Below are 14239 nucleotides of genomic sequence, written 5' to 3' on the forward strand. Positions count from 1 at the left end.
TGCTGTGAACAACTGACTGTACGCTGTGGATGACTGTAGGGTACGTGAATATATCTCAGAAAAACTGTATTTTAAAAAAAAGTAAATGAACAATGGGGCGGAGGAGGGAAATGAGATGTTTTGGATGTTCTTTTTTATTTTAATTTTTATTTTTTGGAGTAATGAAAATGTTCAAAGATTGACTGTAGTGATGAATGCACAACTATATAACGATACTGCGAACAACTGACTGTACACGTTGAATGATTGTATGTTATGTGATTGTATCTCAATAAAATTGCATTTAAAAAAAAAAAAACAAAAAACCCTAAATTGAGCAAAGGCCAGAGGGCCAAATGCAATCTAGTCAGGAATCAAAGAAACGTTTTTACATTTTTTAAGGGTTGGAGGGCAGGGAGAAGAATTGGAAAAGAGACCATATGTGACATGCAAAGCCTAAAGCATTTACAATCTGGCCCTTCACATATCCTTGGTCCAGGCAACAAATTTGTGTCACTTAGTTAGTACAGACAGCGGAATATACAATTCATTACGCCCAACCACTGCCTAGAAAAGAAAAATCCCCTGAGTGCAAATGGGACACACTGCTGAATGGAAAACAAAAATCTTTGCTCCCACAAGACATAAGTGACAAAAGTGCACACAGTCAGCAAGAGGAGGTCAAGGAAGGCTTGAATCAAGGTCAAGGAGGTAAGGGAAACCCCATAATCCTGAAGGCTACAGGTGAATGAGGACGATCTTCACTGAAGCCTGAATTCATTAAATTCAGAACTCTTACTAAATATGTTGGTTTGGCAAACACAGAAGCAAATATCAAAATAAACTGAAGAGTTTCTCCAGATGGTCCCTACAATTGCTATGCCCTTCTTTAGGAAGGGTGATCCAAGAAATCTCCAAGTACAGAGAACCTCAAAGGAGACTGCCCTACCATGAGGCACTGCATGATATCACAGCATCTAGGTATATGTGGTCATCAGCAATCTCCAGCTACAACCTCTCCAATGACCTTTTCGCTTCCTCCTAGACAGAAATACTTTCACTGATGCCCCTGAGATCTATGCAGAGCAACCTAAGGAAAGCTCTGGTAAACAACCGTACTAGGAGCATACTTCATACTTGTTCCCTTCTGCCAACTTCAGCTCAGTGCAGATAAAAGTTACCTTCTCAACCTTCGTAGTCATGTTCAATCTAAAGGCATCTGGCAGCTGCCATTGTATATGACCTCAGTGAAGGCAACTGTAGAGCAATGAGGTCAATGTAGACAATAAAAATAACTTCTATGAGCCCCATCAATCAGGCCCAGCCAGGAGCCATATTGCCTAACAGCCAAGTGCAGACATTTTTTGCATCCTGGCCAAAACAAATGTAACTGGGATAAAAATGGAAGAAATAAAAACAGATAGGCTCACAATCAGTAACACTAAACATTAATACACTGATATCCATTCTATTTACCAAATGAAAAGTGGTCAAAAACCATTTCTCTTGTGATTATGAAAGACAAAGGAAAATGTTCATTATAAGAGAAAATTACAGGAATCAAAATTTTAGTTTATATATATAAAACTTCACTGAGCTGCCCAGTTAAGACGTGTGCATTTCTCTCTAGTTGTATGTATATTATGTGTATGGTATGGTATGTGTATGTTATTCCTCAATTTAAAATGGTTTTTAAAAAAGTGGGAGAAGAAGCATACTACACTAAAAGAAACTAGACATATAATTTCCTAAGGCAATGTGACCTCTTAGGTTGGATACTGGTTTAAAATGAAAAAACCTGTAAAACATATTCTTGGAACAAGTAGGGAAATATGAATATGGACTGAAAATTAGAGAATATTGTGGAATTATTCCTTATTTTCTTAGGTATGTAATGGTATGGTTGAGGTAGGAGATAAGCCTTCTTAAGAGATGCATATTGCTATACTTAAAGTGAAGTGACCTGATGACTACAAATGACTTCCAAATGATACAACAAATATGTAGGTATGTGTCTAGAAATGATAACAATTGTTGAGTTGCAGGTAAGCAAAGATTCAATACAGGGCCTTGCATCACTGACAAAAGTTAATATCCTGAAAAATCTTCCTGTACCTCCTAGGTAGAGAAATCAAATAGCCTGCAATCAATTATCCCATATTAAGTACATTCCAAGATACTCAAATATATGAATTCTGCTTAGCAAAATATATATATAAATCTGGCTCTCCTTTTTCAGAGTATCTGGGAAAACAGCTAAGCCACAGGCCCACCCTTATCCCTCACTTTGGTCTCCTGATGTCCAGTCAGAGCAAGTCCTAATGCAGTGAGGGGCCTTCCTCCTGGTGAAGGAAGAAAACAACACTTACCGTCATCACTAACACAGTCCTGCAACACAAGCGGGTGATGGCGGGGGAGCTTGCTTAAGGGTTGACGACGACCCTTAGACTTCTTATTCTCCTCCAGGGAAAACATGTATTCATCTGCAACCTGGACAAACCATAAAAAGCAATAAATATGTATGTCTCAACTAGAAAATACAGCAGAAGTTAGTCTTACACTGAAAACCAAGAGAAAGAGAGAGGCACAGAGCCACAAAGAAATGTGAAACCAAAGACAGAAAATACCTGTTTTACAAAAAGCCAAAATGACAGAGCCTTGCAAACTAATTTAAATTGGGACTATGCAAAATTTTAGGGCAAGATTTTTGCCTAATAAGTGTGGATCCTAGCCTGAAACAAATGTACCTAAAATAAACCTAATCCCACTCTGAAGGAGAGCCATGCCCCTTCCCTTAAGCTGACTGCCATAAAACTGTGTCTGAGCTTGCTCTTGTGAAACTTGGGGCTGTATATGGGAGACTAAGCCTTCCTATAATTATGCCTAAAAGGCATCTCCAGACGACCTCTTTTGTTGCTCAGATGTGACCTTTCTCTCTCTAAACCCAACTGGGCAAATAAATTCAATAACCTCCCTACTACGTGGGACATGACTCCCAGGGAAGTGAATCTCCCTGGCAATGTGGGACACAACTCCCAGGAATGAACCTGGCCGTGGCATCCAGGAATTGAAAATGCCTTCTTGACTAGAAAGGGGTAAAAGAAAGGTAACAAAATGTTACAGTGGCTAAGAGATTTCAAATAGAGTCGAGAGGTTACCCCGGAGGTTACTTCTTATGCAAGGTCCATCCAGCTAGATATCCCAAATGGCCACAGTATGCCAAGACCGGACCAACAATAGTCCTGAAATACCTAGGACCCTATCTGAGATTCTACAGAAGTTTCACTCACTAAGTTTCTCTCCAGAAACGTAAATCCACCAGAGTGTTCCTATGCCAGACAAGTCCTAAAGCTCAGAGGCAAAAGCCTCTTTAAGAACCACCACCAGATGCAGCCCCCTTCCCCATAATGTCGACACATCCTTTCAATATGAACAAGTTAGGGTGGTCACTGCCTAGACACTTGTGACGATCAAGAAAGTGATTAAACGAGAGGAAGGAGTAGCAACAGACAAGATAGGATTTAACAAAGGATTACAAATACTGAATCTCTATATAAAATTTTTTTTAGATGCTAGGGTATTAGAAAAGCTAGAAGGAAACAACTGAAACGGTGGAACTGTAACTCATAGCAATCTTTGAAATTTGCTCTAGAGCTACTTGTTAAATTGTACTTTGAGTTATCACTGTTACGCATATATGTTAAATTTCTCAATAAAAAAATGTATTAAAAAGAAACAAAAAACTATGTCTGAGAACCCTAGAGGAGCCCAGTTACTTCTTTCCTTGGACCAGTAGGCCAGAAACACCTAGGTTACAATGTGCCAAGGTAGCTGGGCCACCCAAATTTGAAAAGACAAAAAACATTCAAAAGGGTGAGGAACACCTGATCCATTAAAAGTAAAATAGGCCAACTTCTCCTCATACACTATTGATACCTCAGCTCTAGCTGATATTATTAATTTCTCAGTTTCCTCTTCTTCAGGGGAGAGCATCAGCCAGGACAGGGAGTATATCTAAAACTCTGGCCTTACCTGCAAAGGGGAAGGTTGATTTAACATTGTATTTACATAAAGTCAAAGCAAGTGAGAACAGGTTTAAGATGTAATAAATTGAATCAGTAACACTACATAAAAGTTCTTTTCTAACCAACATATTTAAAACTTGCTTATACTACCATACCATTAGGAGACACAGGGTTAGCAAAATCCATTAAATGAGGAAATGAGGCCTGGAAGAGGGCCAATTTGCAGCTGTGACAAAAACCAATGCCTTAGAGTGCTGTAGAAAAGAGACAGCACTGCACTACCTCTTCAGAAAAGAGTAACACATGGAACTACATGGAAACCCAGACCTCAAGGACAACACTTGGAATGTCAAGAAAATTCAAATTCTGAGCAGGACTGCCCCAAAGCCTGGGGCACATCCAGATAGAAGAGTCTGGTCTTCCAAACACAAATCTTACCAAGTCTCAGTGTCCAGTTGCCCATTCATTCAATCACTCATTCAAAAATATTTACTGAGCATCTACGGTGTGCAAAGGACTGCCCAAGAAAGGAAGACAAGTGTGGGGAAATGGACTAAGGGGATGTAATACATGTTTAACACTAGTGTAATATTGGCAGCAGTGTAGAGGAAAATGGAGATCACAGAAACCTTTTACTACTGAAATCCACGAAGACATGCACAATCACAAACTTTTAATCAGACCGAATCTACTTCAACAGTCTAAACCAGTTGTTTTCAAAATGTCAACAAGAAGCTCCTTCAAGAGCTTCCATTAGAATGAGCAGGCAGGGCTCTAGGCTCACCTCTGTTTCAAACAAAGTTACACTATTGATTTACATTTTTTAAATTCACAAATTTCACTTAAAGAAAAGGTTCTTTGGCTAAAACAAACTGAAAACATATTCCTTCCAACCTTGTTTGACAGTATACCATGTAAATAAAAAATCTAGAAGCATGCACCTCAACGTATGTATACTTATTAACAAATTATATAAATATACTGTATGCACATTTTAAAACAAAAATAGATTTTAAAAATATAAGACAAAAATGAACTGAAATTAACTATTATTTTATTTCTCCACCCTAATGAATCTTCTTTCATTGCCTATTTCAAAGACCTCCTGGATAACAGACCTAAACCTGGAATGTGGCAGAGACTAGAAAAAGGATGACAACAAAGGAGCCAGGGATGGTGCAGATTTCTAGCCTGGTTCACTAAGGTGAGAGGATAATATACGAGGACTTGTTGTATGGATGAAGCAGGGGTAATAAGGAGCTTGGTTGAACTTGCTGTGCATGGTGCACATAATATACTTGTCAGTGGATCTTTCATTTGGAAATAGGGAGAAATAAGAAATGCAGATCTGGGGTATATAAGAGGTCAGAGCAAGAACTGTAGATCTGGGAATCCTCAGCATCAAGTTCAGAATTAAAATCATGGGAGCAGATGAGATTATCAATGGAAGATAAGTGGACTAAAGACCAAACCTTCCAGTTTCTGATTTTAATTCTGAACTTAATGCTGAGGATTCCCAGACCTACAGGAGGAAGAAGAGAAGACAGAAAAAGAGATTCAGAAGCAGAGAGGTAAGAGGAAAACCAGAAAGCCAAGGAAAAGGGAGAGTCCATAGTACCAAAGAATACAAAAGAGCTGAGCCTATGTATTGACTCAGCAACTGGGAATTGTCAGGACTTTTAGCCAGACTATAAGGAACTAAAGAGGGAATACATTTAGAGGGCACAGAGACTTTGCATTTGAGAAGATCTATAACAAAGGAAGGGAAGAGATCATTTCTTCCTGAGAATTAAATTTTAGACTAAGGGCTATGTGAACATGGTTTTATAGGCAGAGAAGAAAGATGCCTGTGAAAGAGGAGACATTAGGGTATGTGACAGACAGAATTAATGGTCCCCCAAAATGTGTACAATCTAGTCCTCAAAACCTGTTAATGTTATGTTACACAGCAAAGAGGAATTAAGCTTGGTAATCAGCTGGCCTTCAAATCGGGAGAGTATCCTGGATTATCTGGGTGGACCTAATGTAATCACAAGGATCCTTCATAGTGGAAAAGGGAGGCAGAGGAAGAGTCAAGTGTCAGAATAATGTGCTATGAGAAAGATTTGGCCTGACACTGCTGCTTTTGAAGATGCAGGAAGAGGACCATAAGCCAAGGAATGTGGGCGGCCTGTAGAAATTGGGAAGGGCAAGGAAATGGATTCTCCCAGAGCTTCCAGACAGGTATGCAGTCCTGCCAACACCTTCATTTTAACCCAATGAGACCCATTTGGGACTTTCACACTATAGAACTGTAATAATTTTGTATTATTTTAAGCCATTATAATTGTTACATCAGAAGCAAAAAACTAATGCAGGGTAGATGGAGACAGATCATTTTACAGGTCCTAATACTGAAGGAGGTAGAAGTGGTTATGTTCAAGAACACCAGAAAGCAGTTTTGGGAAGAAAGAGGACACCTTTACCCTTTATCTGTTTAGTTCAGAGTGCCTCGTATGTACTCAGTATGCGTACACAGTATACCGTGCTTGGTGCTTTGCCAATGCAGAGATGAATAAGACATGATCAAGGAGCTTATAACCCAGCCAGAGGGACACTTGGTATCCAAGTCCAAAGCCTATGCCCTTTTACTATCATCATGCTGCCTCTGACCAAAGTAGTCAGATCTATTCAAATATTCTAATCTTTCTCCAGTTTTCTCATCTCCTGGTAAAATACTCCTCCTGCTACATGGCATCCACATCCTTCCTGGGATTTGCTCCAATTTCTAAATTCCCTCAGTATATAATGCAAAGGGCTGGGTTCAAGTCTTACTCAATCAGTTAGCTGTGTGAGCCTGAACAAGTAGGAACCTCACTGGGAAAGTGAGGGTAATGAACCCTATCCCACAGGACTCACTGTTAAGGATAGGATGGGATAGCCTGTAGGGTCTCCCAGTACCCTGCCTGCTACAGAGCCAGAGCTCAAGGCTCCCAAGTTCTGATCCCTCTTCTAACACCTGACACCCGGTAAAGTCAGTGTTCCCAATGGGACTTGTTTTGTACTGAGAAGAACTAATAGCTCTCTCCTTGTTTTGGGACCTCATTTTTTTCAAAGCAGCTTAAACTAAGAACTTTCGCAGCAGTCACATAGCAGTAGCTTCATCTGTAGTTAACAACTCAAAGGCTTTGGTGCTTCAGCAATTAATGAGGAATGTATTTTACCAAAAAAAACTTCAGGTTACCAGATTGCCATTAAAAAGGCCCTTGAAATAGATGGTGGCACTTAAACTGAATAGCAAGCTCCTAAGTTACAGCTGGGTGGCATATGCTTGGGGAATGCATAAAGAAGGGAAGGGAAACCCAAGGGGATCTCGCAGGAACCCAGCTGTCTCCAAATATAAATACAATTCTACCAGTCTCTCCAAGGATGGGTAAAGTTGCTCAGCTTCTACCCCCAACCCTTGACTGTCAATGTCCTATTCCAGCCAATCAATTAATCCTGATGTCTGCTTCTTACTAAACTATTCTGACCTTTTACTCATTCATTCCACATTTACAGAGGGTCATGGGCCAAGACAGGGACCACTCTGGTGCCACAAGAAACAAGGCTAGTGTGGCACAGGGTCTGACTTCTAGAAGTCTATCTTCTCCACTAATTGCTGACAACTACATTGAAACCAAGACAAAGAATCATAAGAAAGGAGCAAAGTACTGTGGAGATTCAAAACAGAAAAAGGAAACTAGATGGGAAATAATGAAAAATTTCCAGGAAGAGTAGCTTTTATAAAGGTCTGGACTACAATAAGCAGAGGTAGGTATCTGACTATTCCAGGAGGAGAGACCAGCAGAAACAACTTCCTATCTCCTACTTTAAAACTGTCTGTAGCCATCCCCTCTTGCCCTACCATGTGTACTAGAGATCCCATTCCCTCCCACCTCCTCAGACCTCTAGGATCCATTCACTCCTCTCTCCCCATCTTCAACTTCCCCCACTTTGCAGGCTCTTGCCCTTTAACACAAGGAATACTTGCCCATGTCTCCCATATTCTTGAGTCTTTCTCGTCCTCTGGCTCTGGACATACTCTTTTCTCCTAGCTCCCCAACCTCTGACTGCTCCTTCCCACTCTCCTTCCTGGGCTCTCTAGTTAGCTACACCCACCCTGTGAAAATTCATTGTGCCACACACATTGCACACGCAAGCTCTTCCACACACACACACACCATCTGTTCCCTTCCTGATGACTCCCCTCCTGAGTTTCAAGGCTGTGTCTATCCATCTCCACAACCTACCTCACAAGGAGATCACACTCAACATAACCAAAACTGACTCATTTCCTGAGCCACACTCAAAAATCCCCTCACTTTCCTTACAACCTGTATCCTACACTGATGACACACCACTATCCATCCGCCCAGTAACTCGAGCCAGAAACCCAGAAGTCAACCCACACACTAGCCTCTCACGCCACAGCCAGTCACTCAGAATTGAGCTCCTACCTTCTAAGCAACACCCAAATCCATCTCCTGCTCCCTATCCCTATCCCCACTTGCAGAGCTCAGGTCCTAAAGGAACACATTCCTAACTGGTTTCCCTTTTTCAAATCTAAAACTTCTGATTATTCAGAAACATACATTAGTCATTAAAAAATGTAAATAAGTTACATAGGAAGTAAATATCATCCATAACTTCACCTTCAAGAAAGAACTTCTGTTAACCATTTCTAATTTTGTCCCCATCTCCCCACAACCCGCCCCCCCATCTCTTTAATGCTTTCAGAATGATCTTTCCAAAAGCTCAGTACAGTGATTAAAAATACCCTTCACTACATGATCTAAAGGCTTCTTAATTAGTGGGGGGAGTGGGGAGAAGAAGGGGCACTGCCCTAGATTAAGGAAGACTTAAAGACATTATAAAGAATAACCTTGCTGTAATCCTATTCAAAACAACAGTAAAATAAATTTTTTTAGACAACTGGCAACATTTGATTATGGACTAAGTATCAGATGATGCTCAAGAATTGTTCATTTTGTTAGATAAACTGATGGCACAGTGATCATTCCAAGAAAATGTCCATTTTTTTTAGAAATACATACTAAAGTAAGGAAGAAATGATATGATAACTGGGATATGCTAAAATACTTTAGAGCAAGTAACAAAAGGATAGATGAAGCAAATGTAGCAAGGTCATAACAATTCTTAAATCTAAGTGATGAGTATTTGCTCTGCTTTGAATGTTTACATTTAAAAATATATTCTCTAATGCTGAGTGAAATGTCAGACACCAAAGGACAAATATTGTATGATTTCACTAATATGGACTAATTAGAATATATAAACTCAGTCATAAAACTTAGAATATAGGTTACCAAGAGACAGAATGAAGCGCGAGAATGGGGAGCAGTTGCCTAAAATATACAGAATTTTTAATAAGGTTGAACTTCACTGTTTGGAAATGGATCGAGTTGATGGTATTTCATTATTAGGATTATAAGTAATAATGCTGAACTGCAGGTGAACATGGTTGAAAGGAGTTGTTTAGAGTCATGTACGTCACCAGAAGAAAGCTAGAAGTTAAAATATGGGATTGTATAGCATAGTGAACCTTGTGTTATTTCATGAATAGTACAAATGTATAACACTTGTACAAAGAGTTAATAATAGAGTGGTATATGGAGGGAAAAGTACCTATTGCAAACTATGGACTATAGTTGAAACAGTAATAGCTTAACAATATTCTTTCATCAACAGTAGCAAGCATACCACACCAATACTAGGGGTCAATACTAGGGGAAGATAAAGAGTATGGGATGTTTTCGGTTTTCTTTTTTGGTATCCATTTGTTATTCTTCTTTTTGGAGTAATGAAAATGTTCTAATATTGACTGTGATGATGACTGTACAACTAGGTGATGATACTGTGAGACACTGATAGCATATAATCCTTCCAAAATACACTACGTGAATAAATTTCAAAATCTGCAATTAAAAAAAAAAAAAAAAAATTGCAAAAAGCAGGAAGAAAAAAAAAAAGTACTATCTCCAGATACATATGTGGTAGGCGGGAGGGAACCTTCCACTGCTCCCCACCCCAATTCTAAAACCTACTTTCTTCGCAGAGCATGCAAGGCGCACCCTCCTCTCCAGCCCTATATGCCTGAGACCAATTAAACCACTGCAGGTCCCCATGTACTTTAATCTTAGCCTGTGCTACTATAATCACTATTTAGAACACATTCCTCTCCCGGTTTCTCTCTTCAATTTCATTCTATCCACCCAGCAGACTCCTTCTAACCTCAAGGCCTAGCTAAAACGTGTCCTTCTCCTGTAGCTTTTTTGACTCCTCTCATCCCAATCCCCAGGCTGAGCTGCTATAACACTTACAGCTAGGGACTAGAACTGTCTGCTTTTATCTGTCTACTCTTCCAGACTTTGAGCTCCTTGCAGGCACAGTACTGACCCGGAGTAGGCCAGGCCATAAATGGTTACAGAGTGAAGACAAGAGGCAGAGCAGCCAAAACATTTTGAGAGACTTTTAGTAGATCAATTGAGACAGTGTATTAGATACGGGGAGGGGGATGGCTGGTGATGGCTGATGATGGAGTAGAGAAGGGTATTAACCATCAGGCTACAGCTGAGAAGGCCATACAGAAATGAAAAAGAAACAGGAAGGAAAAAAAAAAAGGAAACAAGAAGGTACTCAATGGTTTTTGAGTAGGTGATTGAACAAGACCAGAAATGCATGTTAGAGAACAACCTCCTTCCGCCAACTTATTTCTACTTTTGAGGGATTTCTGGCTTTTCTTACCACCCCATGGACTGTAGTGTGCTTCACTTAGCTGGGATCTGCCTTTTGCAGAAGGGAGTACATTCTGGTGTGTCCACACTATATGGAAGTTGAATGGAAAACACTTTGTCCATAGAAGAGGGCCTGTGGTTATCTGGGACTGCCTGGGGGCTGGGAAGGTAACTGGCACTTTAATTGGTAATAAATCGACATTCTGAGCTCCATATGCGTGATTCCTATATCCATTACTTACCTGGTTCCAAATATGGGAGGAAAAAACGTGAGTGTTATTTATTGGTGCCCTTAAAAAAAAGAACAAAAAAACAACCACCTGAGCACTGTAGTGAGATTAACTTAGGAGTAATACATAGCCCGAATGATGCAAATAAAGCATTTACCACAGTATGTCCTTCCAACCTGAGAGCTGCTTATGCGATTGTGATTGCAACTGAAGACAAGACAGGCAAAAGGACACTGCAAGAGAAGGACGGCAAGAACTGTGGTGCAATAGGAGGATGACAAATGGGCACAAGAGCTATGCAAATGAAGAATGGCTAGTATGTGGCAACTAGAAGGGACTCTGGGTTTCCAAACTTAAAACCCCTCTTACAGAAGCTACCATAAGAGTCCACAGAAGGCAGCAATCACTGGTAATGAGAAGGAAACAAGGTGGTTATTACATCACTAGCCTGCACCCACCATAACATGTAGGGAAGGAACATTCACATGGTCTAAAGAAAGTCTACAGAAACTGAGCCTTGAGAACCAGGGAGGCAGGAAGAAAAATTACATGGGTATTAAAGACAAGGGGATGAACCAACCACACAAAGGACTCACTGGGACCACTGGGAAGATTTGGATATGGACTGTCAGATGAATTCTGGATGTCAGAATTACTGTTAATGTTTAACTTGATAATGGTTATCACAATCAAGTAGGACAATGCCATTTTTTAGAGACATGATGGATGACTGTGCTTTAAAAACACTTCAGTGAAAGAAAAATATATATGCTGAATGTTAATAATTATACAGAAGATGAGTATACATGGGAGGCTCATGATGGTACTGTTCATATGCACTTTTCAAATTTTTCATAGATTTTTCATAATGAAAAGATGTATTTTAAAAAGGTAAAGGTATAGTAACAGGGAATAGAGAGGACCTTCTGCACTGGCTTCTATTATACACCAATGATCCACCTCCCCAAAGGCCAATGATATGCAGCACTGTAACCTGAACCACATAAGCTGTGAAGCTGGGGAGTAAGAGCAGGTCACTTGGGTAGGCCTGAGTCTAGCTACATCAATATAGCTTTGCTCCAACCCACTCAGAGTGGCAGACCCACTGAGAACCATTTTGCACAAAAACAAACTGGAAACATAGCTTTTGGTGGCAACATGTGCTCAGAGGAAGTCTGAACAAACATGTTAATATTTATGGGTTTGGGAATTCATTCAGGTCTCCAAATGGGTGCCCTATCAATACTATACCAGGAGAGGAAAAATGTATTAGGGAGGGGGTGGGGGATTCTCAAGGAGTCTACAAGGCAGTCAAGATTTGCTAAGGAAAAAACCCTTGGGGTTTTATGGTAAGAAAGGCCATCTCATCCAAAACCCCCAAACTCCTGGGCTACAACTGCCAACATTCTAACTCTTGGGCTTCTAAAGCAAGGAAGTCAGACAAAGGGCTCACATCAACCCCACCTGAAAAGGAAGTGTGCATCCAACTCAGCTGAAGATCTGCTGCTGTCACTGAAGCTATGATGCAATTCTCTGGACCAACAGTCACACAGAGAGAAAGAGAAAAGGGAACTCCCAGCAAAGAACAAGCTGGAAGAGAACAAATGTCACCTGGCTTTCCGTGTGATGCAACTGCAGAGTGGAGGCCCAGACTGAGGGGCTCTCCTGCCCTCCTGGACACCTGCAGCATCTCCATCCCACCAGATGCACCTCCCCCACACCACTGCCCAGAGCCCATACCTCTGCCAGCTCCCGCTCGCTGATACTTCTAGTAGTACTCCCTTTTTTCCCCGTGCACGGCTCTCCCATGGTAATCCTGCCATCCCCTTTGGCATAGCTGTACACAGTGAGAACTCCCATTTGTCTTTGGGTTTGGCAGGACAGAGGCTCACTGGTTTCTGAATCAGAAGAAACAGAATCCTGTGAAGAACTGGAGCCCAGGCTAGATGACAATTTCTCTTTGGAATCTGAGAAGAGAAGGTGTCCTCCTAAAGTAGCAGGATTCACAGAAAGATCCAAAGCAGCTGATTCTTGTTCCTCGTCGTCGTCCTCCTCCTCTTCCAGCTTGACATTTTTGAGCTCTTCAAATTTGACTTCAGTGGAGTCAGAATAATCTGAAATACACAAACACATCACCTCGAGCCAACTCCCTCCTGTACATCTGAACTGGATGTGAGGCACAGTGGCAAACACAAAAACATGGGTTGTGCCTGAGGCCTGGCTTTGAACCTGGCTCTAACACTGAGAAGATCACTATGTGTTCCTGGCTTAATTGCTGAGATCCTCTGCGCCTCCAGTTTCTCCCTCTGTAACGTGAGAAAAGAATACTCTCACCTATCTCCGGGATTGTCACTATTACTGTGTGTAAGATGGGAAGACAGCCTGGCACCCAGCAGACACTCAGTAAGTGACAGTTGCTATTTCCTTGGGAAGTCTCCTACAAGAAATGAAAGCCTGAGCTCAGCAGAAACCTGGCTATCTGAAGCTGAACAATCTGCTAAACAGAAGCTAGCCTGGACACAGAGGTCTGAGACCACAGTGCTGACAGCCGTCAACAAACAAACCAAGGTATGGCCATCACAGAGATTTCTTCAAGCCTGACCTGAGACTGATACAAGCCTCCTCCTAACAAACCTATCCTCAATACAACCATCCAAATGCTCTAAAAAACTGTATTTGGCCACACCACTCCCTTCTTAACAAACGAATGGCTCCTAAAGTTTCCAATTGAGCAAACTCTAAATGGCAGGCAGTCCCTATATCATCTCATTCCTATTTCTTCAACTTCATCTCTGGGTAAAACAACTCTCTTCCACCCTAATAGTCAAATTACAGCAATTCACTTCCAATTCCCCAAATAGACCATGCTGTTTCACATCTTTATGTCTTTGCTCCTGCTACCCCTCCTCCACCTCTCTAGGATGCCCTATTCCCCCACCCCCACCCCCAATTCTGTCTCCCTGGAAAATCTTACTTATCCTGGAAGAGTTGGCTCATCCATGTCACCTTCATCAAAACCTTCAGGGTTTCCCTGTCCCCTCCCCAAGAAGAAGGAGAGGGCCTTTCCCCTAGGCTCCCACTCCAACCCGTATATCCCTAAATTAAAGCATTTCTCACACTATATGTGCTATAATCATGGTATGTGCTGACAGACCTGTCATTCCCCTTTTTCGTATCTGTGGCCCTGCAGTCAATATTGCATCTAACTCAGAACAGACAGATATTAGTA

General features: G+C 41.1%; 1 protein-coding gene across 4 annotated transcripts in view; it reads right to left on the bottom strand.

Moving 5' to 3' along the window:
* The window catches only part of KDM4A (lysine demethylase 4A), a 41812-nt gene that overhangs the window by 13772 nt on the left and 13801 nt on the right, over nt 1-14239 (bottom strand). For 3 of the 4 annotated variants that reach the window (XM_037827465.1, XM_037827466.1, XM_037827467.1), the window contains exons 11-12: nt 12751-13124; nt 2349-2469 (exon numbers count right to left, since the gene is read on the bottom strand). In XM_037827465.1, the coding sequence (XP_037683393.1) occupies nt 2349-2469; nt 12751-13124 (495 nt within the window). Of the gene's footprint in view, nt 1-2348; nt 2470-12474; nt 12601-12750; nt 13125-14239 lie in introns of those variants that run through there. The other variant, XR_005215395.1, reaches the window with a different exon arrangement.

Source organism: Choloepus didactylus, chromosome 2 (genome assembly GCF_015220235.1).
Source record: "Choloepus didactylus isolate mChoDid1 chromosome 2, mChoDid1.pri, whole genome shotgun sequence".
Taxonomy (NCBI): Eukaryota; Metazoa; Chordata; class Mammalia; order Pilosa; family Megalonychidae; genus Choloepus; species Choloepus didactylus.